The sequence below is a fragment of the Diabrotica undecimpunctata genome, chromosome 10, assembly GCF_040954645.1.
Source record: "Diabrotica undecimpunctata isolate CICGRU chromosome 10, icDiaUnde3, whole genome shotgun sequence".
Lineage (NCBI taxonomy): Eukaryota > Metazoa > Arthropoda > Insecta > Coleoptera > Chrysomelidae > Diabrotica > Diabrotica undecimpunctata.
Genome location: NC_092812.1, coordinates 37,659,410 through 37,685,637, shown reverse-complemented (window position 1 = coordinate 37,685,637; position 26,228 = coordinate 37,659,410). Strand labels below are relative to the sequence as shown.

General features: G+C 30.4%; 1 protein-coding gene across 2 annotated transcripts; it reads left to right on the top strand.

Annotated features, from left to right (window-relative positions):
* The first annotated feature begins 2,909 nt into the window (after positions 1-2,909).
* On the top strand, positions 2,910-26,228 carry LOC140451946 (prolyl endopeptidase). Of its 2 annotated transcripts, none has more exons than XM_072545930.1 (14): positions 2,910-3,046; positions 21,873-21,969; positions 22,135-22,342; positions 22,400-22,603; positions 22,672-22,754; positions 22,814-22,953; positions 23,353-23,512; positions 23,574-23,774; positions 24,096-24,281; positions 24,341-24,454; positions 24,837-24,985; positions 25,044-25,393; positions 25,526-25,719; positions 26,011-26,228. In XM_072545930.1, exons 2-14 carry the CDS (start codon positions 21,904-21,906, stop codon positions 26,074-26,076), a joined length of 2,121 nt encoding a protein of 706 aa, XP_072402031.1. In that variant the 5' UTR covers positions 2,910-3,046; positions 21,873-21,903; the 3' UTR covers positions 26,077-26,228. The 2 variants fall into 2 exon arrangements, with proteins under 2 accessions (XP_072402031.1, XP_072402029.1); XM_072545928.1 differs by lacking the exon at positions 2,910-3,046 and adding an exon at positions 21,669-21,822.

Below are 26,228 nucleotides of genomic sequence, written 5' to 3'. Positions count from 1 at the left end.
TTGATGTAGGAAATGTCCATTCGCTTGACTCTCGGACCAAAATTGACGCCAATATAGCCGATTAACGAAATTTGATAAAAATCCAATGGTCAACAGTTTTTTCGATTTTCCGGCAAAACGGTGCGTAATTCCTGGCAACGTGTTTGAATTTTTTTAATCAGCAAGTCACCCTTAATCAAACTAATTCAAATTTTAAACAAAATATACACTTTTAATTTTCACGAAATTTTCAGCAAATACAGACATTCAAGTGGAAATTTTTCTCACGAACCGTTAGATGTAGGAAAATTCTGAGTATGGCATAAGAACGAGCGGCCAATTTGATGTAGGAAATGTCCATTCGCTTGACTCTCGGACCAAAATTGACGCCAATATAGCCGATTAACGAAATTTAATAAAAATCCAATGGTGTACAGTTTTTTCGATTTTCCGGCAAAACGGTGCGTAATTCCTGGCAACGTGTTTAGTTTTTGTTAATCAGCAAGTCACCCTTAATCGAAATAATTCAAATTTTAAACAATATTTTTTCATCTGTATTGGGAGATAGATCTGCAGCATTTTCACATCTGGTGGCCCTTTTGTCTATCAATACATGATCAGTTGTTCCACTAGGCATAATCCAAGTAAGCATCCATGTTGCTTAGTGTATATAACTATGTGGAAAAGTTGAGCTTATACTTCTATACTGGCAAATTTGATTGGTAATTCTCCATTTTTAATGGTGTTTTGATGAAGTGAATGTTTACCAATGGTTCTTAAGAAAAGTTATTTGCCTATTAGCCCATTCATATCACCGAGAAATGTTATCCTAGATATTATTTTCCTGTGAGCTCTCCCCTGCTAAGCTGAAAGGTCCTATCTACCAATAATTGTGCTAATTTGAGAAAAATGCAATTGACTTTAGTTTGCTGTGCCATCCATAATATTAATGATATCAAACTGTATTAAAAATCTCAGATAGACAAGAACTTTTATTGCACTTGTAACGAGACATTGTCTTATATATTATAAAAAAAAACCTAATGTAGCCCTAATCCTCTAATGTTGTAAGAAAAATTATCCATTTTCGCCCTCTAGAGATAGCAGCGTGATATTAACTTTCGTATTTTGAATTGAAATCTGTCCACTCATAGAAATTTCTAATCTCTAATGCTACAACATCTGTCTGTTTTGTTGAATTTATAACACATTGAACATAGTCATTAATATCCTAAACAGTTTTGGGCTTCTTTAATGATTTTACCTGGTGGTGAAAATGGACCACGGACATAAACGTGTGTCTGCGCTCAAAGTATGGTTAATTATTTTAAATTAACTTCTGTAGCATTTACTATATATAAACAAAAAAGCTGAACAAACTCCAGTTCTTGTTCTGTCCCGAGCAATTATCCTGCCAAATTGTTATGGATTCTTTATCCCTGTTTTTTAGGAAGAATGGGTAGAAAGTAGACATTATATCTTCTTTTTTTCTTCCTTATATTCCTTCGTGCCACAGAATTCCTAAAGGACTGACATTTCTATCTTTCCCGACAGCAACAAAACTCTCGTTAAAAGCAATTATGCGCCTAGTAAAGTGACTGCTGTAAACATATCTGCTCTTGTAAGCATTATCACTTTCTGAAGATCTGCTGAAACTGAGATCTGGTAATTTTAGTTGCGATTCTGCATCTTTTTCATACTCTTTCCTGGCAGTAATATATTTATTTCTGTGATATACATAGTTTTCACACACTACACCATTGTGTTTTGGATTAATATGATTAGCTTCGGTCTTATGGAGATCATAAGATGCACACTTCACACTATGTATAATTATAAATAAAAATTATGGATTTAATCTGTATATATAATTAATATATTACAATTTATATACTTAATTTTATTATTTTTATTTATAATTATACAAAGTTTGTAACAATTAATTTGTTTAAAATACATTTGTAACGTTTTTCAGTCAAGAAAAGTAATTATAAAAATCATAAGAATAATTCAAGAAAAATTAACACGTATACATTTGAATTTCAAATAAAAAATAAATTTTTTGTAAAATTTATTTTTGAAAGATAAGTAGATACATTTTGTAACTATAATACATAAATATTTCAGTTAAGTCTCTTTTCTAGTACTAGTAATAAGAGAAAAGTAAAATTTTACAAAATAAATATTTATTTAATTAGAGTTTATTAAATTATTTATATAGAGTTGGTTAAACAAATTACTCGGTTCAATAAATAATTCACAAATTAACTAATTGAATTTTATAATCTCTGCAACGGGGTACCCTAAATAAAAAAAAAACATCAATTTTTGTTTATTAGAACCAGAGACATTGCGACTTTTATTTTGAATTTATGAATAGTTTTTAAAATAGTAAAATCAAGAAATGAAAAAAATGCTAACTCGGGTTCTAAGGGTCGTACGTCGTAGGACATTATTTTTTTTCAAATTCGTATAAAAATGCCGACATTCCGAATAAAAAAATTAACTTCTTATATGTTGATGCGTCTGAGTTATTTTAAATTTTTATAAGCTTAAAATCACAGTACTTTTGTAAACCTATTTTACATTATTTAACAAAAATTATTTAATGATTAAGAAGATAAAGATTAGAAGGATAAAAGTTGACAAAGAGAGTTTCAAAAGTGAAAACAGATATGATAACAGCGAAGATGGTATCTTAAGAAGAAGAATTATCTAATATTTGAACAAATCTAAGAATTTTAACAGTAAATATATCACAAACGGATCGAGAGTAGTAGAATTTTGTATATAACAATTTTGCGATTTATTTTAAAAAAGATAAGTATTTGAAAACAGCGTCAAGGTCAAACACAAATATTAATATATTTTATTTATTGCATATTTTATCGCGAAAAGAAATATTGATACAATGGTATTTATTTTACATTCATATCAAGTCCATTGTTCTGTGAAAAAGTAGTAGCTTTTATCATAGATTAAATGATGAAAAAACCCATATAGCAGCATTGCATCATTTCTAGAAAATTGTTGGTATATCACTATCTGCAGTGTGGTGGCTGAATTGGTAAGCGCTTTTTAAATTCCTAGAAATCAAATGATTTATATAGTATTTTAAGTGAATCTTGACAAGTGACTTCGTTTTGATGTAACACAGATGCCTAATAATGCTATAAACAAAACAGTGCACAATTATCTCAAGTATTTTAAAGTTAGAGATTATCTTAAAGTACCCTCTTATCTATATACATACAACGTTAGTTATGGGTAGAGACAGTTTCTATATTTCCTGTTTTGTTTCAAAACATTGAGTGTATTGACCCAGGAGGTTTAGTCATTTAAAATCATTGTTTTGTTTATGAACCTTAATCAAGGCCAGAGACAGAAACCGCACAATAAGAATTTTTCTAATCGAGGTTTTTTTCTGTCTGTATTACTCAGACTCTTAACGGTTCGTTCAGTAGTAAGTCAGTCAATTATTCAAAATTTATACTACGATTCATATGAGCGAATACATGGATTTACTTTCACGTTGTGTATATTCATTGATAGGCGCATATTTTTTGGGAATTAATTAAGAAATATTTTCTTTCAACTCGAAAATTCTTTTTAAAATACAAGAAAAAAATATATTTTGAAAACGATTTTCGAATGGGAAGTTGAAATATCGAAAAACAGTATATTAAAATAAAATGCCACTAGAAAATAACTTTAAAACTATTATTTGTAAAGCTGTGTTTTATTTGAAAGAGATATTAAAAATAGCCCTTTTCATTTATGTAGACTTGTGGAAGATATGCATTGGTTTTCTCAAAAACAGATATAATTAGATAGATATAATTAACTAGGTAGGTAGGTAGTAGTGATTGGAATTTTGGTAACAATAAATAAACAGTTACTATCTTTTTAAAAAATATTTCCTCTTAACGTTTTAACTAAAATTATTTTATTAATGACGTGTTTTTAACAAAAGCAATTGTCGTTTTCCGATTGAATATTAGTTTTCTGGACAAGACTAAAATTGGTTTTTATGAATGAAACTAATGCTGACGAACGTTATTTTGGAAGGTGTGTTTGTCGCAAAAAATATTAAAAACATTAATGAATTAAAAGAGTAATTATGCTTTTATTTCTTCTTCTTCTTACGTTAGGTCCATGACTTATGGTTATTGGATTATATTTAATATTTGCGATTGTGATGACCTTTTATCTATTCTATAATCTTCCTCTTCTTCTTCTTCCAATGGCGCTACCAGGGCTGCCGAAAATATTTCAAATATAAAATTTATCAAATTTTGATTATATTATTATAATAGTGAAAATATTTATAATAGAGGGGCTTTTCGAGATTTCTGATTGAAAAAAATTGCATGCTCAATGCACAAAGTTGTTAGGCCAGTTAACCGATTCTGCTTCATTGTAGACCTCATAGTATTTTTTGGGCAAGAAAAGACAACTAAAGGATATTTTCTCTTCAGCGACTGTCACTGGTCACCGGTAATGTGCAAAATATTCTTAACGCAATAACGACGTTAGGAATAATGATTCCAATTTGGGATGTTTAATTTTATTAAGTAAATCTATTGGAAAATGTTCAGATTCACCAATATTTATCTTTGTATTTATATCGCTTTCAAATGAATAATTTCATATATCAATTCTTTATAAATCTCGCCCAATACATACATTTTTTTTATGTAATGTTTATAAACAAGAATTAATTGCTATTATGTTCCAACATTTTGACGAATGCTTTATTTAACTTCACTTTTACATTTTATTCCGGCTGGCGAACATATGTATATAGATGTCTTCTTCTAAAGTTCCATTCAAAAAGGCCGACTTAACATCTAGTTGTCTGAAATAGAATGAAAATTGGTTTCCAACTTTTGACAACTTTGACAATGAGATATTGGCTGCTACCTTCTTCTTCTTCAGGTTCCTTCTCCTATCGGAGGTTGGAAATCATCATCGCTGTTTTAATTTTGCATTTTTTAAGCTGCAACCGAACCGCTCTCTCAAATTTCTTAGTCAGGATATTTTGCGTCGTCCTGGGTTTCTCTTCCCTTGCATAATTAACCTAAGTAATACGTACTTCTCGCCCCTACAAAATAATTAATAAAAAAATAAAAAATGTATTTTTTTTTCGCCAAAAAATTGTTTTCACTAAAATGCAAAATGCTTTAATTCTGGCCTGTATATCAAAAGAATTATTTTTTTTGTTTTTAACTGCACCCGCAATTTTTTGTAAATATGTTTTTTAATGTTTTCAAAGTAGGTATAAAAAATACAGGAGCATAAAAACATATTTTTTATATAAAAAAGGCATACAAAACGAAATGAAATAAAACGATGTACATACGTAATACATTTTGAACATAAAAAAACAACAAAAAATACTTTCTTAAGTTACTTAGCAACCGTCTTTTTTTCTCATTTATTGTATAAGAACAAAGATCTATGAAAGACCTACAAATTATTTATCTCAGTTACAGAAAAAAGGCACCTTTTCTTAATGTACTGAGGCGGTGCAATTAAACAAACAATTTTTTGTTAATGATAACCAATTTTTTTCATAGTTTTGATTTTGAATTTATCTTCTGTTATTTCTTCTACTACTCCTGGAAAATGTTCCTCCTCGTAAACTACAATGGCGTAGTCACCTAGTTCGTAGTCGCCCACCTTTAAATCCATAGAATTGTTAGCTTTCGGCTTTCTAGTTCTTTCATCTGTTTTTCTCCCAGAACCAACATTTTTGTTTAAAATTTCATTTTCTTTTTTATTTGCTCTATCTATCTCTCCTCTTTGTTTTTCTTCATTCTCAATGTTTAGGTTTAATTTAATAGCTTTTGAAAATTTTAATTTTTTCTGTTCTCTTGCCATCAGATTCTGCATTTTTCTTCGTATTAAAATAAATGGATAACATCTGTGGTAACATCCTTATCATTGACAATTAAATAGAAATAGCCAAATCCAGAAAAGTTTTAAGACTAAAAAGTAACTGATAAAACTTTAATGGAATTTGCAGGCCGCACCATCCCACAAAAACATTTATAAATAATAATCTATAAATAACTGATGCACTGTGATATGCCTTAGATCCTCTCGTTATCAGTTAACTGTCTATTTACAAACTCATGTTCAATGTAAGGAAATTCTTATATGTATTATATTTTAATCGAATGACTAAATTTCCTTTTAAAGACTGTATTTTTGTACGACGATGATTAATTTTAAGAAGCTTTATCGTCTTTCATGTCGAGCCAGAAACAAATCAGTCATTGTATCGTATTACTCTTATTCCCAGCTTGTAATTAGTCATCCCAATTCTAAGCATGCTGTTTTCAGTATTTCTCTAAATAGATATTTAAATAAATTAAGTCGTTCACTTTAAATGAATCATAAAAAGGTTCATTTCATCAAGAATTCCTTTATACTACTGTTTAATTTTAGTCAGTTCGTGTTAATCGTGGATATTTAATTTTTCTAAAAACAGACCAGGCCGTTAATGATATATCTTAAAAGTACTATAACTATTATATGTATATGAAATACTCAAATACTTTTTAATTATTAAAATAGAAACTAATTACTTCAATATACATGTTTATAGGATTAGACCCTTATGGTTTTAAGTACTTTGTGTCTCTCGCTTTGTTACATGCAATATTGCATGCATTAAGAGGTATGACAGATATATCGTTAAAACTTATAAATGAAACAAACAAACGAAGTTGTGTATATTATAGTTAAGAATGATTTTATTTTGTTCCAAAAGCGAATACAATTGACGATTTACATTGTACCAATCATAACTTCCTGTAAATGACATACGGCGCTAATATTTAAATTTTGTTTAGTTGATATCAATATTTTAATACCCCCACTTATTAATAAAACAAAATTTATAAGTTACCTATACCTAAAAGTTTTAATAATCTGTGCAGCTTTTCAGTAACTAGACCTTTATTCAACACATCAGCTGGCATAACATCAGTTGGCACATATTTTACATTAACAATTGTGTCAGATATTAGGTCTCTCAAAAAATGATATCTTACATCAATATGCTTACTTCTTTTATGATAAACTGGATTTGCTGATAAGTTTAATGCACTTTGATAATTGTTAAATAAAGTAATACATTTAGTTTTTTCAATTAAATCACTTAGCAGATCCCTAAGAAAAACACCCTCTGACAAGGCCATATATTCTGCCTCGCAGCTAGATAAAGCTACCGTTCTTTGTTTTGCACTTTGCCAAGATATTGCAGAGCCACAAAGCTTAAATAAATATCTAGCAAAAGATCTACGATCTAATGTATTGCTTACCCAATCTACAAAACCTTGCAATGCTTAATTATCTTTTGAGTAAATCAGAGAATAATTAATAGTGTCTTTTATACAGGGTGAGTCATGAGGAACTTTACATACTTCTACCATATGTAGAGTCCCTCAGGGAGCATATCATGTGGCCACTAAAAAATGTCAACTCCTCTTCTTTATTAATTAACAGGGTGATTTGTGTAATTGACCATTTATTTCATTTTACTGTAGTGTTTATACGGCTCATTTGATTTTTTAAATTTTTGCATGATACAGTACACTACTATCAAGCATTCAACTGATATTAGCTAAACTAAAAAATTCCAGGACTGGCTTTGGAAAAATTAATTTAGGGATTCGTATTAAATATTACACCCTGTATAATTTTTTTTTAAAATGCAATAAGTGATTTTCAAACTACATAAATAGGCAATGAAAACGACATATACGACAATGTTGTCGCACTTTTATTAAATTTTTAGTGAACGATCAAATATTACCAAAAATAGAACAACCATAATGAAGTATCAAATTATAAGGTATTAATTTAAACAAATGTTATAAATTTCAAACATTTTAATTAAAATGAGTTCCCACAACATAATCTAATACGTAGAAAATTAACATCTTTACTGTCACTTTGTATTATCTCTACGATAGAATCAATTGTTTTTCAATTTTAAATTTTTACTCATAGATCGTATTGGGGCATTATTTTCGATAAATAATAAATTAAATTGATTAAAAAGTCAAACTTCTTATATGTGTTAGTTTTTGTTGATTGTAAATGATTAAAATTTTATGTCAAATAATAATACGTTGCATCAACTGTACTAAATACAAATAAATCTAAAAAAGTTTAAAATGAAGGTTGGCGTTGACCGTTTGACGTTTCTTGATATTTTATACCCATTGTCATTATTGCCATTATCAATTGTTATTTATGTGTACAAGAATACATATTTCTTCTGTCATATCTACGTTAAGTACATTGTGTTAGTTTTGGTAAAGCTTTTGTTACTTTCGTTCAAAATACCACATCAGTTTTCGACCACAGAATATGCAGACATAATATTTGTTTATGGATTCTGTAATGGGAATGGTAGGGCTGCTAGTAGAGAATATCGCAGCAGATTTCCTAATCGTCGAACTCCCAGTCATCCAACATTTGGGTCAGTTTTTAATTATTTGCGAGAAAATGGCACTTTTCCTAGTGGAACAACAGAGGGACATGTAGATGAAGCGCAGGAAGATGACATTATGGACGCCGTTACTATGAACCCTACAATAAGCACTAGACAAGTACTCACTCAAAAGTAAGTAGAGACAAAAAAATAATCTATACCCATACCACATTCAAATGGTTCAGCGACTACATGCTGGAGATGAGATCGATAGGTTGGAATTTTGTAGATGGATTAACAATAATCGACCAACGCTATACAGGACACTATTTACAGATGAAGCCCAATTTACCAGAGACGGGATAAATAATTCGCGAAATTCACATGTGTAGGCAGAAGAAAATCCCCATGCTATTCGAGAACGTCGTTCTCAGTTAAGGTTTTCGGTTAACGTGTGGATTGGTGTCATAGATAACCAATTAGAGGTCTTCACTTTTTTGATGGTCCTTTAACAGGGCAGGTCTATTTGAACTTTCTACAAAATATTTTGCCGAATTTGCTTGCCAACGCGAACGTTGCTATCCGAGGGATGTATTTTCAGCATGATGGGGCACCCCCACACTTTTTACTGGCAGTGAGACAACATCTCAATAATGTTTATGGCAACAGGTGGATAGGACGTGCAGATCCTATTTCGTGGCCTGCAAGATCCCCTGATTTCAATCCCGTTGATTACCATATTTGGGGACGATTGAAGCAACTAGTTTACGCAGTGAATAGTAATAACCGACAACAATTAATTGATAGAATTATACATTGTTGTAATACTATTAGAAACGATCCCCAGAGTATCCGTAATTCAATACATCAATTAACAATTCGGCAACAAAAATGTGTACAGGCTGCAGGGTTTCATTTCGAAAATCTATTTTGAATTATTTTTATTTTGTTACCATTATTGTATCTTTTCCAGTTCTAATTTATGGGTTTATCATAACTATGTACATATTTTTAGTTTTTTTTTTAAATTATTCTTCGTTATTGTTAGTAGTTACTGTTTTTTGTTGTGCAGTGACTCAGTTTATCATTTCAATTAAAATGTTTGAAATTTATAACATTTGTTTAAATTAATTACCTTATAATTTGATACTTCATTATGATTGTTCTATTTTTGGTAAGATTTGATCGTTCACTAAAAATTTAATAAAAGTGCCACAACATTGTCGCATATGTCGTTTTCATTGGCTATTTATGTAGTTTGAAAATCACTTATTGCATTTAAAAAAAAATTATACAGGGTGTAATATTTAATACGAATCCCTAAATTAATTTTTCCAAAGCCAGTCCTGGAATTTTTTAGTTTAGCTAATACCAGTTGAATGCTTGATAGTAGTGTACTGTATCATGCAAAAATTAAAAAAATCAAATGAGCCGTATAAACACTACAGTAAAATGAAATAAATGGTCAATTACACAAATCACCCTGGTAATTAATAAAGAAGAGGAGTTGACATTTTTTAGTGGCCACATGATATGCTCACTGAGGGACTCTACATATGGTAGAAGTATGTAAAGTTCCTCATGACTCACCTTGTATACCTCAATATTCTTTTTGCAAATTTCCAATGAGACTCATTATTACATTATTAAATTGGCTCAAGAAACTGATTGTAACTGATATATCTGGTCTGGTTAAAACAAATAAATACATCAAACTACCAATTAGCCTCTGATAAGGAAATTTATCTCTAATACAATTGTTACTATCATCAATTGTTAAAGATACATTTGGTTCAATTGGAGTGTTAACTCCTTTGGCATCAGTGGCATCACTGATGCCACTGGAATAATATAGTTTTTCTGATTTAAACCAATATAACCTTTATTTGGATCAAAGTCTATGTGCTTGAAAAAATAAGTAGATGCATCTTGTTCGCGCAGACGGAATCAGCCATATTTTAAACGGAACCAGTGCTGTTCAGTGACATTTATCTGGTGTGCATAGAAAAATTAACCCGGTTTAATTTATTTACGGCAACTATAGACATAATATGCACTATTTTATTCGTACTTTTAGTTGAAGAATAGATTAAATTATTTTAAATGTACTAAATTATTAATCTCTTAAAATTTAAATTACAGTTCTGTCGTAGCTTTTCACAAATTTCTCAATTCGAGTCTGTTTCCGTTTAAAATATGGCGATCGCGTGCTGACAAACGTCAAAGGCGGCATCTGAGAGTGGGCATTCTGATTGTTATTTATTATGTGCCTAAACATTCTTTAATTCTACCCAAATCTTTAATAAAAAATTTACTTTTCAGCTTATTTTTTAGTATACCTACTTGTTTCACTTTCATCACATATAATAATAATTATTAATTCTTCTTGTAAAGTACAAAAAGATTTGTTTCAGAATTTATTTTAAAATTATTTATTCAGAGAGTGAAAAAACTTCTCAAAAAATTTGTCGATTCAAATTTAGTGTTAACTTGAATATCTTTTAATTTAAATAAACACATTTGGAGTATAAATTTATAATTAATAATATATATTTATATAAATAATATACATTAACTAATACAATTTAAATATTTCTTACGAAAGTACAGTTTTTTAGTACAGTCTTGAGCAAGTAGAGTTTCTTAAATAATCACTCTCAGTATAAACAAATTATATAACACAAATTATTTGGTCGTCCTAGCTGTGATTTAGCAAACTTCAATAAATCATTTTTCAAAAAACAAAGTTATTAAAATTTATAAATTACTGCAAAAATACGGGTTTTTTGCAATTATCTTGGTCAATTATTTATGTGTTTTAATTTTAAAACTCGTAAATTACAAATCTTTTTAAGATCTACGGTTTTTATTTGAACGATTTTTCTCATGTATCAGAAACCTTTTCTAGGCAAACAATAATTTTTTCAGTTTTTTTGATTGTTAAAAAAAGAAAGTAAAATCAGATGTACTTCCTCAAGCATTTGTCCGCAGCTTACCCTAACATACCTTTTAGAATCTTCAAAAACCTGTATAAGATTTTTACATGAAATCGATTTTACATTTTTGCACAGATTGACTGGGGTATACTTAGATGTAAATATAGCATGCGAACTGATAACTTCAATCCTCATACTTACAAAAATGCAGGTTTAACGAACTTAATACGGTCCTGCTAATATCTAGTGAATTATCCTCAACTTCATGATCATAAAATAGGCTTTTGCATATTTTATAAGAGACATCACGTAGGTACGCATCAATTGAAAATATCAATATAAAATTGTTTTTAAATAATACACAAGTTACCAACTTTCTTTAAACAGTTGAAAAAAAGCAAAATAAACGACCGGACAAAGGTCCTAGTGTAGTGAATACATAATGAGGACTTGGGTGCTCACCATGTGGTTGGGGTAAGGACTACGGAATTATTACTGTTATCTTAACATTAGAAACAAAATGTTTTGGCCTCAAATTCAAAACAACACGTTTTTTATAAATGAATATGTTAACAAATTGTACTGAAATTGTATTGAAATGTACCACTTGTAATTCTACAGTACACAAATTGAAATATATATATATATATATATATATATATATATATATATATATATATATATATATATATATATATATATATATATATATATATATAATTTCTTTATGTAAAGTGAGTGTTGAGCGAGTGAACTATGAAAAGCGTTTGGTAAAAGTGAAGTTTTTGCTAAAAAATTAGCTATGTAGGATCTTGATGACATCTGTGTAAGAGACCATGTAAAAGTTGTATTGCTTGTGACACCCAGAGGCGCTAGGAAATTTGTGGGAGATTTATAAATTGTAGATTTAAAAGAGATCGTTTGGTTTGGTGGAAAGACCTATGGCAGTTTTTTATGTGATTGGTGAACAATTACCGTGAAGTTGTAAATAACATGTTCAGCAGTTTCTTCTAAGAATTTTCAGAGAATTTACATTTTGCTCTATTCCCTTTGCGTATTTTACAGAAAGGATATCTGAGTTAGTAGTATCCAATAAGAACACTGACTACTACTAAGTTTTCTGACGCCCTAAGAGTATTTTTAAGAAGCGAGAAGATAATAACTTTTCCATCACATCAAGTCAGGTAGCGTTCGAAAATATGAAAAGAGCCCACTCTCTCAGCTCAAATGCCTTACGTGTCTGGAATCATTGAATATTCCCCTTATTGGAAACCTAATCTAAGTATGTATGGTTTAATTATTGGAAATATGTCAAAAATTCTGTCAATATGTCGTAAAATTTTCTAAATTAGTATTTTCTAAAACTTATCAAACCCTCAATTATTTATGTTCATTTGTAATTGCTAAAATATGTTTTACATTTACGACAACTAAACTGATAGTGCTAAAAATTCAGACTAATGGAGGTTTATGATGTAAACACTTATCAATTTTGTGTTGTCAGCTGAATTGATAATAGTTATTAAAAAACTGGGACGGTGGTTTTAATATACACAATTCCGTAGCCAATTTGCATAAAATTATATTCGTGGATGTAAGTTATATAATTTATTTTCAGGAGGATATTATGGTAAAAATATCACATGAATTAAGCGTATAAAAACATAGAGCTACTATTTTCAATATAAGGAAAACAATATCGATATTCAATCACTGTTCTAACGATGTAATTAATCGCACGGAAGTAGAAGACCTTGATACTTTTTATGGAAATCATTTTTCCTTTATTGGATGTATCAATAACACTTGCTGGTATATACCGTTCTTGGCATTTTATTACTGAGGAATATAATTGACTACTCTCTTTTTGGTAGCTTTTCTAAACAAATTTAAATCCTTGGAAATACTACAATCCAATCCATCTAAAATAAGTGTCGATATCGATTTTTTCAAGGCATTTTATCTAACTAAATATTTCATCTACATATATATATATATATATATATATATATATATATATATATATATATATATATATATATATATATATATATAAAAGGCGAACATCGAAGTAAAACACTTCTGTTGTAATTGATGTATTTAATTAAAAATCAAATTTAAAAATCCGAAATGATCAAGTTCAGAACGTTTTCGGATTAATCAATCCATCTTCAGTGAACCTAAAAGCAAGTAATCCCACTAAATTAATAAAAACGTAGAGTAAAATTTTGACTATTGTATGAACATATGTCTTTGTAGTACTTGCAAAATAACCTCAAATCCAAACAGTGGTTGGGTTTAAATGGATTAAACCATAATTAAAATTGTTAAATTATCTGGCTCTATGCCGATTGACTTGGATTGTCTACAGGGAACATAAGTCCTTACTCGAAAGAGTTTTCTACATCCGAACTGGAAAAAAGACCACCGAAAATCAACTCTGTTTTGTCTACAATAAACGCTGCGGAGCATTTGCCCAATTTTTCAAGAAGCACACTATATCATTTGTTGTGCGATATCGAGTTGAAGTTTGAAAAACGCTGTAGAAAGTCGATTTTAATTGAGAAACGGGAGATAATTTACTAGGATTTATTCGGCATGGGTAAACGTAGGTCACAGGGTAGCAAAAGAATGTGTAGACACGTCCATTAAATCGCATAAAGATGAATTTGTTCGTGACCTGACTATAGGCTTAAAAGCTCCTGCAGCTCGTGGTCCTCGTTTTGTCCTCCTACATATAGGATGTGAAAATGGCTTTGTTAATGGAGTAGAACTGACTTTTCTGGCAAAGAAAAATACCCAAGATTACCATGACGAAATGGATGGTCCACTCTTTGAAAATTGGTTCAAACATAACCTAATTCCCAATTTGCCAGAAGAAACAGTTGTGGCGATGGATAATGCTCCTTATCATAGCAGAAAATTGGAGAAGTTCCTAACACTGCTTCCAATAAAGAAGAAAAAAATATGGCTTTTATCGAAAGATATATTGTTTGACGAAAATTATTTAAAAACAGAACTCTTGGAAGTTGTCAATAGTTATAGAGCAAATTACGATCTATATATAATTGAAGTTATTGCACAATATAATTTGAAAATTCTCCGCCTTCCGCCCTATCATTATGATCTCAACCCCATAGAGTTGGTATGGAGATATATATGATGATATGATGTGCGGATATATTGCCGCACACAACAAAACTTTTAAAGTAGAAGTTAGGAATTTAATTACGGAAGCGTACTCATTTGGAAGTTACCAAAGAAAAAATGGAAAAAGTATATAAAACTCGTAATAGGAGAAGAAACGGACATGTGGAGACACGACAACATGATGGAGTCTTTTCGAGAAATTATTCTAATCCATGGCATAGTAAATAAGAAATTTCTGTAAAGAGTTTTTATTGTAGTATTAAAGAAGACGAAAAATATCTCATAAGAAAAAAAAAGAATTCATATATGTATATATATATATGTATATATATATATATATATATATATATATATATATATATATATATATATATATATATATATAAAGCAAAAACGAATATTCATTTCCAGACGAAGGAGCACTTACTAATGCTATAACAATAGAGATACATTAAGTTCCTTTGACCTGTATAAAATCAAAGTGTGTTTAACAACCGTTTTGTATCGGTCTTATTTTTACTCATATGATTCATGAGTTAATTCACCTGAACGTATACCTAATTAAAAAACACACCCAAGGCTAAAGTATCCTGTAACCTGCCGCAAGCCAGTAGTTGTTGTGCTTTAAAATTGCTTTTGTCTGACTCCTCGATTCGTTGGCTTATTGATATTCTGTACCGTTATTAAATAAGATGTATACATAATATCGCCAAGTCAAGAGCCAAATTCGTTTCGATATCTGTTAGTAGTTAAAATAAAGTTTTTATTAAAATTAGTTATTTGATTAAAGTTGATAGATCTCAGACGCAAACAGCTCTATATTTCGGCTATCAACAAATACAGATTTAAAGTTTTACACAAGTCATACAGGTTAAAGGTTCACATTTTTTATACTCAACTGAAATTTAAATTTTAAACGCGGCCTACTGCGATTCCACAAACGATAAATTTTCAATATTTTCATTATTTTGGTCGATTTTCGATAAACTAGTGTGTCTGTACAATATGGTCAATTTATTAGTGCAATTCATGTAATTTAAATTCTTCAGTAAAAAAAAAACACTAACATAAAGCAGTAATTTTTTATTTAAAAGAAAAAACGATAATTTAACTGATTAAATTTAAGAAAATAATTAATTAAAACAATAATTTTCATGGTACAAATGACAATTTATTTAATGTTATCTCTCTTGTCTAGTCCTCTATTTATTGGCATACATTTTTCAATTCTTTTACGATTATGTTCTGGGATGGTGATTTTTTGAAAGGCTTGACTTATTCTGACACAAAGTTCAACTCGATTTCTGAGCCTTGTTTTATAAACTTTATTTTTTATTACTCCCCAAAAATAAAAATCGAGTGATGTAATATCAGTGGACCTCGGAGGCCAGGGTTCAAAAGGACTTTTTTCCTATCCAGCGCATAGGAAAGTTTTGGTTTATTCCCCCAAGGGTCAATGATAAGTGCAACTTTATTTTTAATAGCTATTAACGACATGCTAAAAAACAATTCCCAACTAGTTAAAGGGGGATTATACGCGGAAGACTTGGTACTTTATACAAAGGGAAGAATATCCTTTCAGTTCAGAAACATAGTCTAAAACGAATTACATGTTGTTTTCAAGAAAACATAATCTACCGACATCGAGATTATACCTGAATGAAAATTCCTTAGATTTCGTAGACGATATAAAGTTCTTAGGAATGTTTTTCGACAAAAGACTTACATGGAAAAATCACGTTCAATATGTAAAAAGAAATTGTCAAACTGGTTTCAATTTTTTAAGAACAATAGCCAGCTACAATTGGGGAGCAGATTCTACATCATTATTAAACATATACAAATTACTAATCACAGTGAAAAAACTAACTGAAAATAATAAAAATACGAGATATTAAAACCTATTCTTGGAAATAAATATCAAATCAGCCCTGAATATGATTTAAGTAGTGGAAGAGTCACGGGGAGAACTATGTCCAACAGTGTATAGGTCTTTAGACCGATAGTTATATAAATAAAATAAATATAAAAAATATTACGAATATATAAAAATGTCGATGACAATATCAAACTAAATCAGGCAATTTATTATTAATCTTATTATTATAAACCAGATTATAAACCTAATCTAAAATTACAACGGATTAATTTCAAGATAAAATATCAAATATATGAAGGTAGAACATGTCATGTGATATTAATTACGTCAATAGTAATTCTAAAATACAAACAAAACAAATATCAACATATGGTCTACCACACGTTCACATTATTAGCCCTCTAACCTTAGGGGAAATGGGTAGTTCGGGTAGCTAAATGAACTGGATCATTATTTAAAAGTAGTCTCGGAATAAATGCCTTGTATTTGTATTATGATTCTTCTTTCCTTTCTTGTATGGTGTTATTTTTTGGAGAAAAACATACACAAATGTGATTTGAAATTATTTGTTTATTATTAAAAATGTTCCACTAGGTATGTCGGCTCGGCTAGAAAACTGTGCAATTCCTGTAACGGGTGTATTAAAGGGGTGTGTAAAGTAACTTTTTCAAGCAAGTTACTGGAAAAGATTGATAGATAGTCAGAAGAAGATTGTGTCCGATTAATTTCTTTTCTTAAAGTGCCTATCCGTTCCGGATGTTGGCGATCATCACGGCTATCTTTACTTTATTTATTGCAGCGCGGAACAGTTCAGTGGTAGTCGTGTTATACCACTTTCGTAAATTTTGAAGCCAGGAAATGCGTCTTCTTCCCGGTCCTCTCTTACCATTTACTTTCCCTTGGAGAATCAGCTGGAGAAGGCCGTAACGTTCTTGATTTCTCATTACATGTCCTAGATATTCCAACTTTTTAGTTTTGACGGTCATGAGAATTTCACATTCTTTCCCCATTCTACGCAGGACCTCCACATTAGTAACTCTGTCAACCCAGGATATACGTAAGATGCGCCTATAACACCACATTTCGAAAGCTTCGAGCCGATTCATAGATGCAACAGTCAGTGTCCATGCTTCCATTCCGTAGAGCAGAACTGTGAATATGTAGCAGTTTAATAGACGGCATTTTGTTTTTAATGATATGTGTCGACTGTTGAAAATGGTTCTCATTCTAACGAATGCTGCTTTTGCTTTTATTATTCGCTGTTTAATTTCTGTTGAGTGGTCCCATTGGCTATTTAAATTGGTGCCTAGATATGTATATTGCTCGACTCTTTCGATATTCTGTTGGTTGATTGTAAGTTGAGCGTTTAGTATTGGTTTTTTACTAATTGTCATAAATTTGGTTTTCTTTATGTTAAGAGCTAGTCCGTATCTGTTGCTGACTTCTGTTATGTGATTTGTTAATATCTGTAAGTCATTCAGATTATCGGCAAAAACTATAGTGTCATCTGCATATCTAATGTTATTCAACCATTCACCGTTTATTAGTATTCCTTTCGCACAACCGTCTAAAGCTTCCTTAAATACCCATTCAGAATAAATGTTGAACAACAATGGAGACAAAATACAGCCCTGTCGTACTCCACGTTCTATTGCAATTTTATCAGTTAACTGGTCTTCTATTTTGATTTTGGCCGTTTGATTGTAGTAAATGTTTCTGATAATTCTAAGATCTTTGTTGTCAATTCCAATTTCTTGCATTAGAGTCATTAATTTGTCATGTTTTACTCTGTCAAATGCCTTCTGGTAATCTATAAAGCATACGTATATGTCACAATTCACATCCCTGCATCTCTGAAATAGCACCTGTACAGCAAAAAGAGCCTCCCGTGTTCCCAGAGCATCACGAAATCCGAATTGTGTTCTTGTTAGTTGTTCCTCACATTTTGTATATATTCTTTTGTGAATGACCTTTAGAAATGTTTTAAGTAAATGGCTCATAAGGCTTATAATTCTATAGTCTTCGCACTTTCTCGCATTGGGTTTTTTTGGAAGATTTATAAAAGTTGACACTAACCACTCTTGGGGAACCACGCCCGTATCATATATACTGTTAAATATATTTGTCAACCATTTTATGCCATCATAGTCCATAAGTTTTAAGAATTCTGAGTGAAAATTATCAGGGCCTACTGCTTTACCATCTTTGGTGCTTTTGATGGCATATTTTACTTCTTCGACTGTAAATGGTGGTCCAGATTCGCAATTGGTGTTTGTTGTAATACCAGTGTTACTTCGTATATCTTCAAAAGTTTTTTCTACGTATTTAATCCAAATATCTCTTTTATGCTCTATTTCCAGTACTATGTTTCCCTGATTATCTGTTAGGAATCCAGTGTTCTTGTGTTTATATAAGCCTGCCGCTTCTTTTATCTTTTTATGGAGGTTAAATGAATCATGTTTTTGTTGTAATGACTCTATCTCTGTACACTTCGAGCTAAACCAATTTTCTTTTGCTATTTTAATAGCCCTTTTTATTTCGTTATTTATGTTGTTGTAGTAATTCTTATTATCTTTAGCGTTTCTTCTGTCTTCCATCATACATAGAATCTCCTCCGTCATCCATTCCTTTTTATTTGTTCTTGCAGGTTTTAAGTATTTCTCTGTTATTTCTTGACTTACTTTGTGCAAATTTTCTAGTTCTACATCTGTGTTATCTGTTTCTGTACGGGCCCATGGTTTTTCTGTACGAGCCCACGTTTTTTCTTTTAGGCGTTTCTGTACCTTTTCCTTTACTGTTTTATTTTTCAGTTGGTTAATATCGTACTTCATAATTTTTGGTCTTTGAACTTTCTTTAAACTAAGTTTCATTTTGGCGATAAGTGGATTGTGGTCCGAATTTATGTCGGATCCCGGGTACGCTTTAACAGATGTTATAGAGTTTCTAAATCGTTTGTTAATAAGAATATAGTCTATTTGATTTCGTACTGTGTGATCTGGAGTATCCTGGGGAGATTTCCACGTATATAGTCGTCTTGGAGGAAGATCATAAAAGGTGTTTGTCACTACGAGCTGTTCTTCAGTTGCAAATTCAATCAAACGGTCTCCGCGTTCATTACCCTAATTAATTCTCCCATCTCCCGATTAATTTAAGACTGAATTTTTAAGATTCAAACCAGTATTTCCTGTCGATTGAAGATTCCGTTTATTGTCGAAACAATGAGTAATTATTATTATTGATATCATAACTGTCGTTAGATCCTGGGACATAGGTTATAGAATAGATAAAGACTACTTCACGAAAGGATGTCAAAAAGCGATGGAAGAAACACTTTGAAAGTTTATTAAATGAAGAACTTGACAGACAACCAGTTGAGTTAACGGAGACAGTAACAGCAATGGTGACCAAAATATCAAACGAGGAATTTCCTCAAACATTTAAAAAAAATAAAGAACGGTAAAGCATTTGGACCAGCAGATGCAGATATCCCTGGGGAAGGACAGCTTTAGGAGAAACAGGAACAAGCTGGCTAACATGTTTATTTAATGGAATTATGGAAGTGGGACAAATGCCAGACGAATCGGGAGGTAGTAGTACCTGCATGTTAAAATATTGATATCAGCAAAAGAACATTTAAATATTAACGCCATACGTGATTTACAGAAAGTTAAGATTGGTACAATGTAAACTGTCATTTGTATTCACTTTTGGAAGAAAATAAAGTTAGTCTTCACTGTATACTCAACTGGTTCGTTTTATTTATAAGTTTCAATTATGGTGGTTCAGACCATTTTTTCCGCGGTAAATAGGTAAACGTTGTATCTTACTACGTATTCCAGTGCTAAATTAAACACACTTGTGCCAGCCCATCACCCTGTTTTAATCATTGTGTTATTAGAAATGGATCTGTCATCTCATGTTGTATCTGTACCTGAGACACTGTGTCCGACATAGTCATTCGGATGAGTCTAACTAATTTAGAGAGTATTTAAAATTCACTTAATTGTTGAGTAACTTTATGTTATCATTCAAATGTATACTGAACCGTTTGACTTGTTTTGTGGCTTAAATATAACCTTTAATAGTTTTTACTGGTCTTGAAATTATCTGCTTTTAATTGAAAACTTGTATAATAAAACTAGTAAAAAGTATAAAAACGTTTTGTTTCAAAATTTTTATCTATATAAACTTAATATTGTTCTGAAGCTATTTTCCCGTGGCGTCTTAATGCAATTTACTATTTTTATAATAAATAAAAAAAGTAAATTTTATTAACTTGTTTAATGTCCATTTACTAATATCTTCCCTAACAAATAAGTATATTTGCTGAGAGAGTGAGTTTAAAATTTTGTTGTAAAAACGGGTGCATGCTAAAATGTAATTACCTTCAACTCGTTGGTAGGTGGTTGAAACTGGTTAATTATTAATTTAAAGGAGTGCCCCTGTATTTTAGTGTATACCTACATTGTACGTTGCGTGTATCGTGGATTTATGGCAACACCTACCTATTCTAAAAGTATTCATCCATTATGCAGAAAGAGAATTAGTTTAGAAACTTGTTTTCGGTTTGATTTAAGAAGAGTAGTTCAAAGGCGTCATTAAATAAAAAATATATTTTGAATGTTTAATAAAAATAGTCAAAATAAGTTATGTTATAGAATATAGACGCACATGCGTCTATATTCTTTGGTTTAAGCCTGGATACTATGGTGCAAAGGCTAAAGGCACAGTTTAATGCTAAAAGAATTAGTCATATACTGTGGCAAAGGTCTGAAGACAAAGTGTCTCGATTAAATTGGGAGAAAGAAGGATGGATACTAAGAAAATTAATATTATAATGCATACAAAATAGTGCAATTGTTGTGAACATATTTGCATAAATATTCAAATATTTGGCGAAGTCTCCATACAAATAAATACCAATTAAAATAGTTAACCATGAACAAATTGAATCGTGCAAAAATGCAAGGAGTGATAATTTTTTTAATTATCGTTGAATTTTATATTATTTTAGTGAAAAAATACTGCAACGGGAAATAATACAATAGAGTACTGTAAGTTGCCTACGTTTGGCGCAACTCAATAATTCATAAAAGTTAGCTAATACTCGTAAACTTTTGTAAATAATAAATAATATATTTAAGGTATTTAGAATACAAGAGAGTAAGATCATGCTCTCAAATAATGTTGATTGATTTTAAATTTATTTCCTGGAAAATAATCATATTTTAAAATTATTTGTATAAAGTCCAAATGTACGCAACTCTCACTTCACTATAAAAATGTAGGACTCATCTAAGTTAAAGTGCCAGGTGTCAACCAACCTCTTCATGAATAAATCTGGCTGGATAACCAAAAATAAAAATTAATATCTTTATTTTTATCTTATTTATTTCAGTTCAATTCATGCAAAATTTTTTCAAAAATAGGTAACTTTTCTCTATATATTAAAGCAATATTGCATATGTTAAAATTTTAGGAATATATTTCTGTTGATTTTCTCCAGAAGAATGTCTTTTAAATACCCAGAACCAGCAAGAGATGAATCAATCAAAGACACATATTTTGGAACTGAGGTAATTTACTTATATGCTAATTATAATTTCAAATGTTATTTGTAAATCTATTGTATTCTGTTATTGTAAATATATTGTACAGATATCTGCCAATGCAGTTTGTAAAATAACTTGGTGAGAGTGTATCAATTTCTTTGAGAAATATTTTTATACATATGTTCTAAGGTTACCGACCCATATCGTTGGTTAGAAGATCCAGATTCTGAGGAAACTCAAGCTTATGTTAATGCCCAAAATGCCATCACTAGGCCTTATCTGGAAAGCTGTCCACACAAACTTGAAATTAAGAAAAAAATTACACAATTATGGAATTATCCCAAGATGTCAACACCATTTTTACATGGAACAAAGTATTACCAATTCCGAAACACAGGTATCTAAATATCTCATTTAAACTGAAAAGTATATCTAACTTGTTGATTCTTTTTAGGGCTTCAGGATCAAGGAATTATATATACAATGGATAAACTAGATGACGAAGGGAAGATATTTTTAAATCCAAATACATTTTCTGAAGATGGTACAGTTGCTTTGTCAGGAACATCATTTTCTGAAGACGGCAAAACATTTGCATATGGTTTGAGTTCTAGTGGATCTGACTGGGTTGAAATTAAATTTAGGAATGTAGAAACGGGTAGGTAATGTGGAATAAGTACTATTGTAGACATCTAAATACTTACTTAATTGTTTGAATACTTTTAGGTAAAGATCATGATGAAATCCTCACAAAAGTGAAATATTCTCCAATGGCATGGATGCATGATAATATAGGTTTCTTTTATGGGGTAATGAGACAAAATACATTTGAATTGACAATATTTTATACTTATAATTGCTGTTTTAGGGATACTTACACCAAACTGGTAAGACTGATGGTTCTGAAACCAAATCTAGTGAATACCAAAAACTTTATTATCATAGGTTAGGAACTGATCAGTCTAAGGATGTTATGGCTGTGGAATTTGATGATCATCAACTTAGAATGTAAGTTATTGACACATTATTGACAAATATTTAAAAAGAAATTTCTTGAACATACTGTTAGTATGTTTAAATTGTTTATTTTATTGATTATTTATACAATATCTAATAAAATTTGGACATTTCACCACTACTTCACACTTGAAGTCAAATGAGGGATCAGTATTTTCCTCTAGCAATCCATAAAGTATTTAAATCAAAATAAAGATTTTTTAATTCTGTTAAATTCTTCATTAACTTGTTTAAATCTTAGTTTTTTTACATTATATTTAACATAATATTATTTGAATTTGCATTGAAAATAGTCCAGTAAGGTTATTGTTGTCCAACACCAACTATAGATGCAATTTGTGATTAAAAAGAATATTAATTGATAAATAACATCTGTTTTCTTTGTTTTAGGGGTGCTCACGTGAGTCACTGCGGAGACTACTTAATTGTAACCCCAATTAAAGGGTGCAAAAACAATTTATTATATTTCACAAAGTTTAATAGTACAAGAACCGTTGAAGGAAAACTAGAACTTACTCCTATAGTCACTTCATTTGAAGCCGATTACGAGGTACAATTTTATTGAGTGATCCTATGTAATAAAAAAATTTGAACCTTTTTTCCTTTTGTAGTATGTGACCAATGTGGACACCAAATTCTATTTCCGTACAAACAAAAACGCACCAAACTATAGGATAATAGTTATAGATATTGAGAATCCATCTGAAGATAACTGGAAGAACCTGATTCCTGAACACACAAAGGATGTGTTAGATTGGGCCCATATTGTTAACAATAATATGCTAGTAGTTTGCTATCTCAGGGATGTAAAGGTACAATAAGTAGTTAGTTACAATTTGATTGTCTGTTGGATATTTTCTGTAGCTATTAGTTATCAAAACTGTCGATATTGAACCCACATCAATAATTATCATGTTTCTGTAAAGTAAATATACCACAGTTTATGATAAACTATTTTAGTGATAGGGAGGTAAATTAAGTTTCTTTGCTTTCTAGATTCTCCAGTACTTACCTTCTGGAATTCTATTTGTGCATTTGCAGCCAACTGTTTTTTACTTACATGCCCAGTTTTTTGTGTATTTTATACATTTTATACCTGAACAAACGTTTTAACGGTATTTGTTTTTTTTTAGAATGCCATGAGCATTTATGATTTAAACACTGGCAAAAAGATCCACGATTTCCAGCTTGATGTCGGAAGTGTTTCTGCAATTACAGCTAAACGTTACCATAAAGAAATGTTTTACAGTTTTTGCTCTTTCTTAACACCCAACATTATTTATAAAGTTACATTTGAAGATGAGAAGATCAAGGAAACGGTACAGTTTTATTTTGTTAAAAAGTCTAAAGAACATGTTACATTAATAATTCCTTTTAGCTTTGGCATGAGACGAAGGTGGGAGATTTTAACTCTTCATTGTATGAAACGCAGCAAGTGTTTTATAAAAGTAAAGATGGCACAGAAATTCCCATGTTTATAGTAAACAAAAAGGTATATTCCGCAATTTTACTTTTAAATATTAAACCATAAAATAACTGAATAACTGTAACAGATATAAATAGGCAATGCGTCCAAATTTTTTTTTTATAAAATATTTTCTTTCCCGGATACAAAAATAATGTTTGTTTTATTTGAGGAAAAGAACAAAAATTAAAAGAGCCTTTCTACCAGATAGAAAAAATCTAAAAGTAGATTAATTGCAGTAATACTAGGATATATTAAAACTCTTTGCAAATTAATGATTACTTTTCTTATACATAATTTCAAATAAAATATAATGCTCTATGTAAGTGGAAAGAGAAAACTGAGTGAATTAATATTTGAAATAATGTACATGTGATATATTTTGAATCTGAGACATTTCTTATTTTAGGGTTTAGTTAGAGATGGTTCAAAACCATGTCTACTGTATGGATATGGAGGTTTTAATGTTAATCTCACTCCTGCATTTGGGGTAACCCGTTTAGTATTTATAAATAACTTTGATGGAATTTTTGCTTTGGCCAATATCCGAGGAGGAGGGTAAGTGAATTATTAAGTAAACTATTAAACCGTTATAGCTTTAACATTCTGTTTTTAGCGAATATGGTGATACTTGGCACAACGGTGGTCGTTTTGGAAACAAACAAAACTGCTTTGATGATTTCCAGTATGCTGCGAAATATCTAGTTGAGCAAAATTACACTAAAGTAAATAAATTGACGATTCAAGGAGGTTCTAATGGTGGTCTTTTAGTAGCAGCTTGCATTAACCAAGCTCCTCATTTGTTCGGAGCAGCTATTTGCCAAGTGGGTGTGCTAGATATGTTGCGTTATCACAAATTTACCATAGGTTATGCTTGGAAGTCTGATTATGGCAGCTCTGAAGAAGAAGATCAGTTTAAATATTTGTATAAATATTCCCCATTGCATAACATTCATATACCACAAGGTAAGTTGTATAACTTAGTTTATTTCTGTTTACGGTATACCATACAAATAGGATACATACTGTGATTCGTATAATCTTATACCATCATTTTCTCTTATTCAGTCAATATTAAATATAATATAATTTGTCCAGATCCATCTCAGCAATATCCAGCAACGCTTCTGATGACTGCTGATCATGATGACAGAGTTGTGCCTTTGCATTCACTAAAATTCATCGCAGAATTACAGCATCGAGCTGGTAAATCACCGTTTCAAACAAACCCGTTGATGATCCGTATAGAGACAAAAGCTGGACATGGAGCAGGAAAGCCTACATCCAAAGTTGTAAGTATATAAATCCATTATTGACAATATTCCGTGTTATGTTTTTACTACCATGTATTAAATGTTTGCCAATTTATTTAATCCTATTAAATCTACCATTTTATCATTTGTATGATCTGCATGTTTCTCGGGTTTTGTCTCCAAGTTCTGTGTAAGATCTGAATGTCGATAGTTTAGACTTTTTTTGTAAAACATTCATTACGACCCACTCTTCTACAAAATAGAAAGAATATTAAAAACTATATAAATAATAGACAAAAGATGTACAAATAAAAATTATTTATGTTTCAGATCGATGAAGTGACTGATTATCTTGCATTCATCTCGAAGAGTTTGTCGCTGAAATTCATTGAATAAAATTAAACACAAACATGTTTTTTAAAGTTTAAATTTGTACCTTTTATGTTGCCATGTGTATCTAAAGTCATTTGTATTTTATATATTTTTTCATTTGATAGTTATAATTACCATGATTAATAATACAAATAAATTAATAAATTTTGTATGAA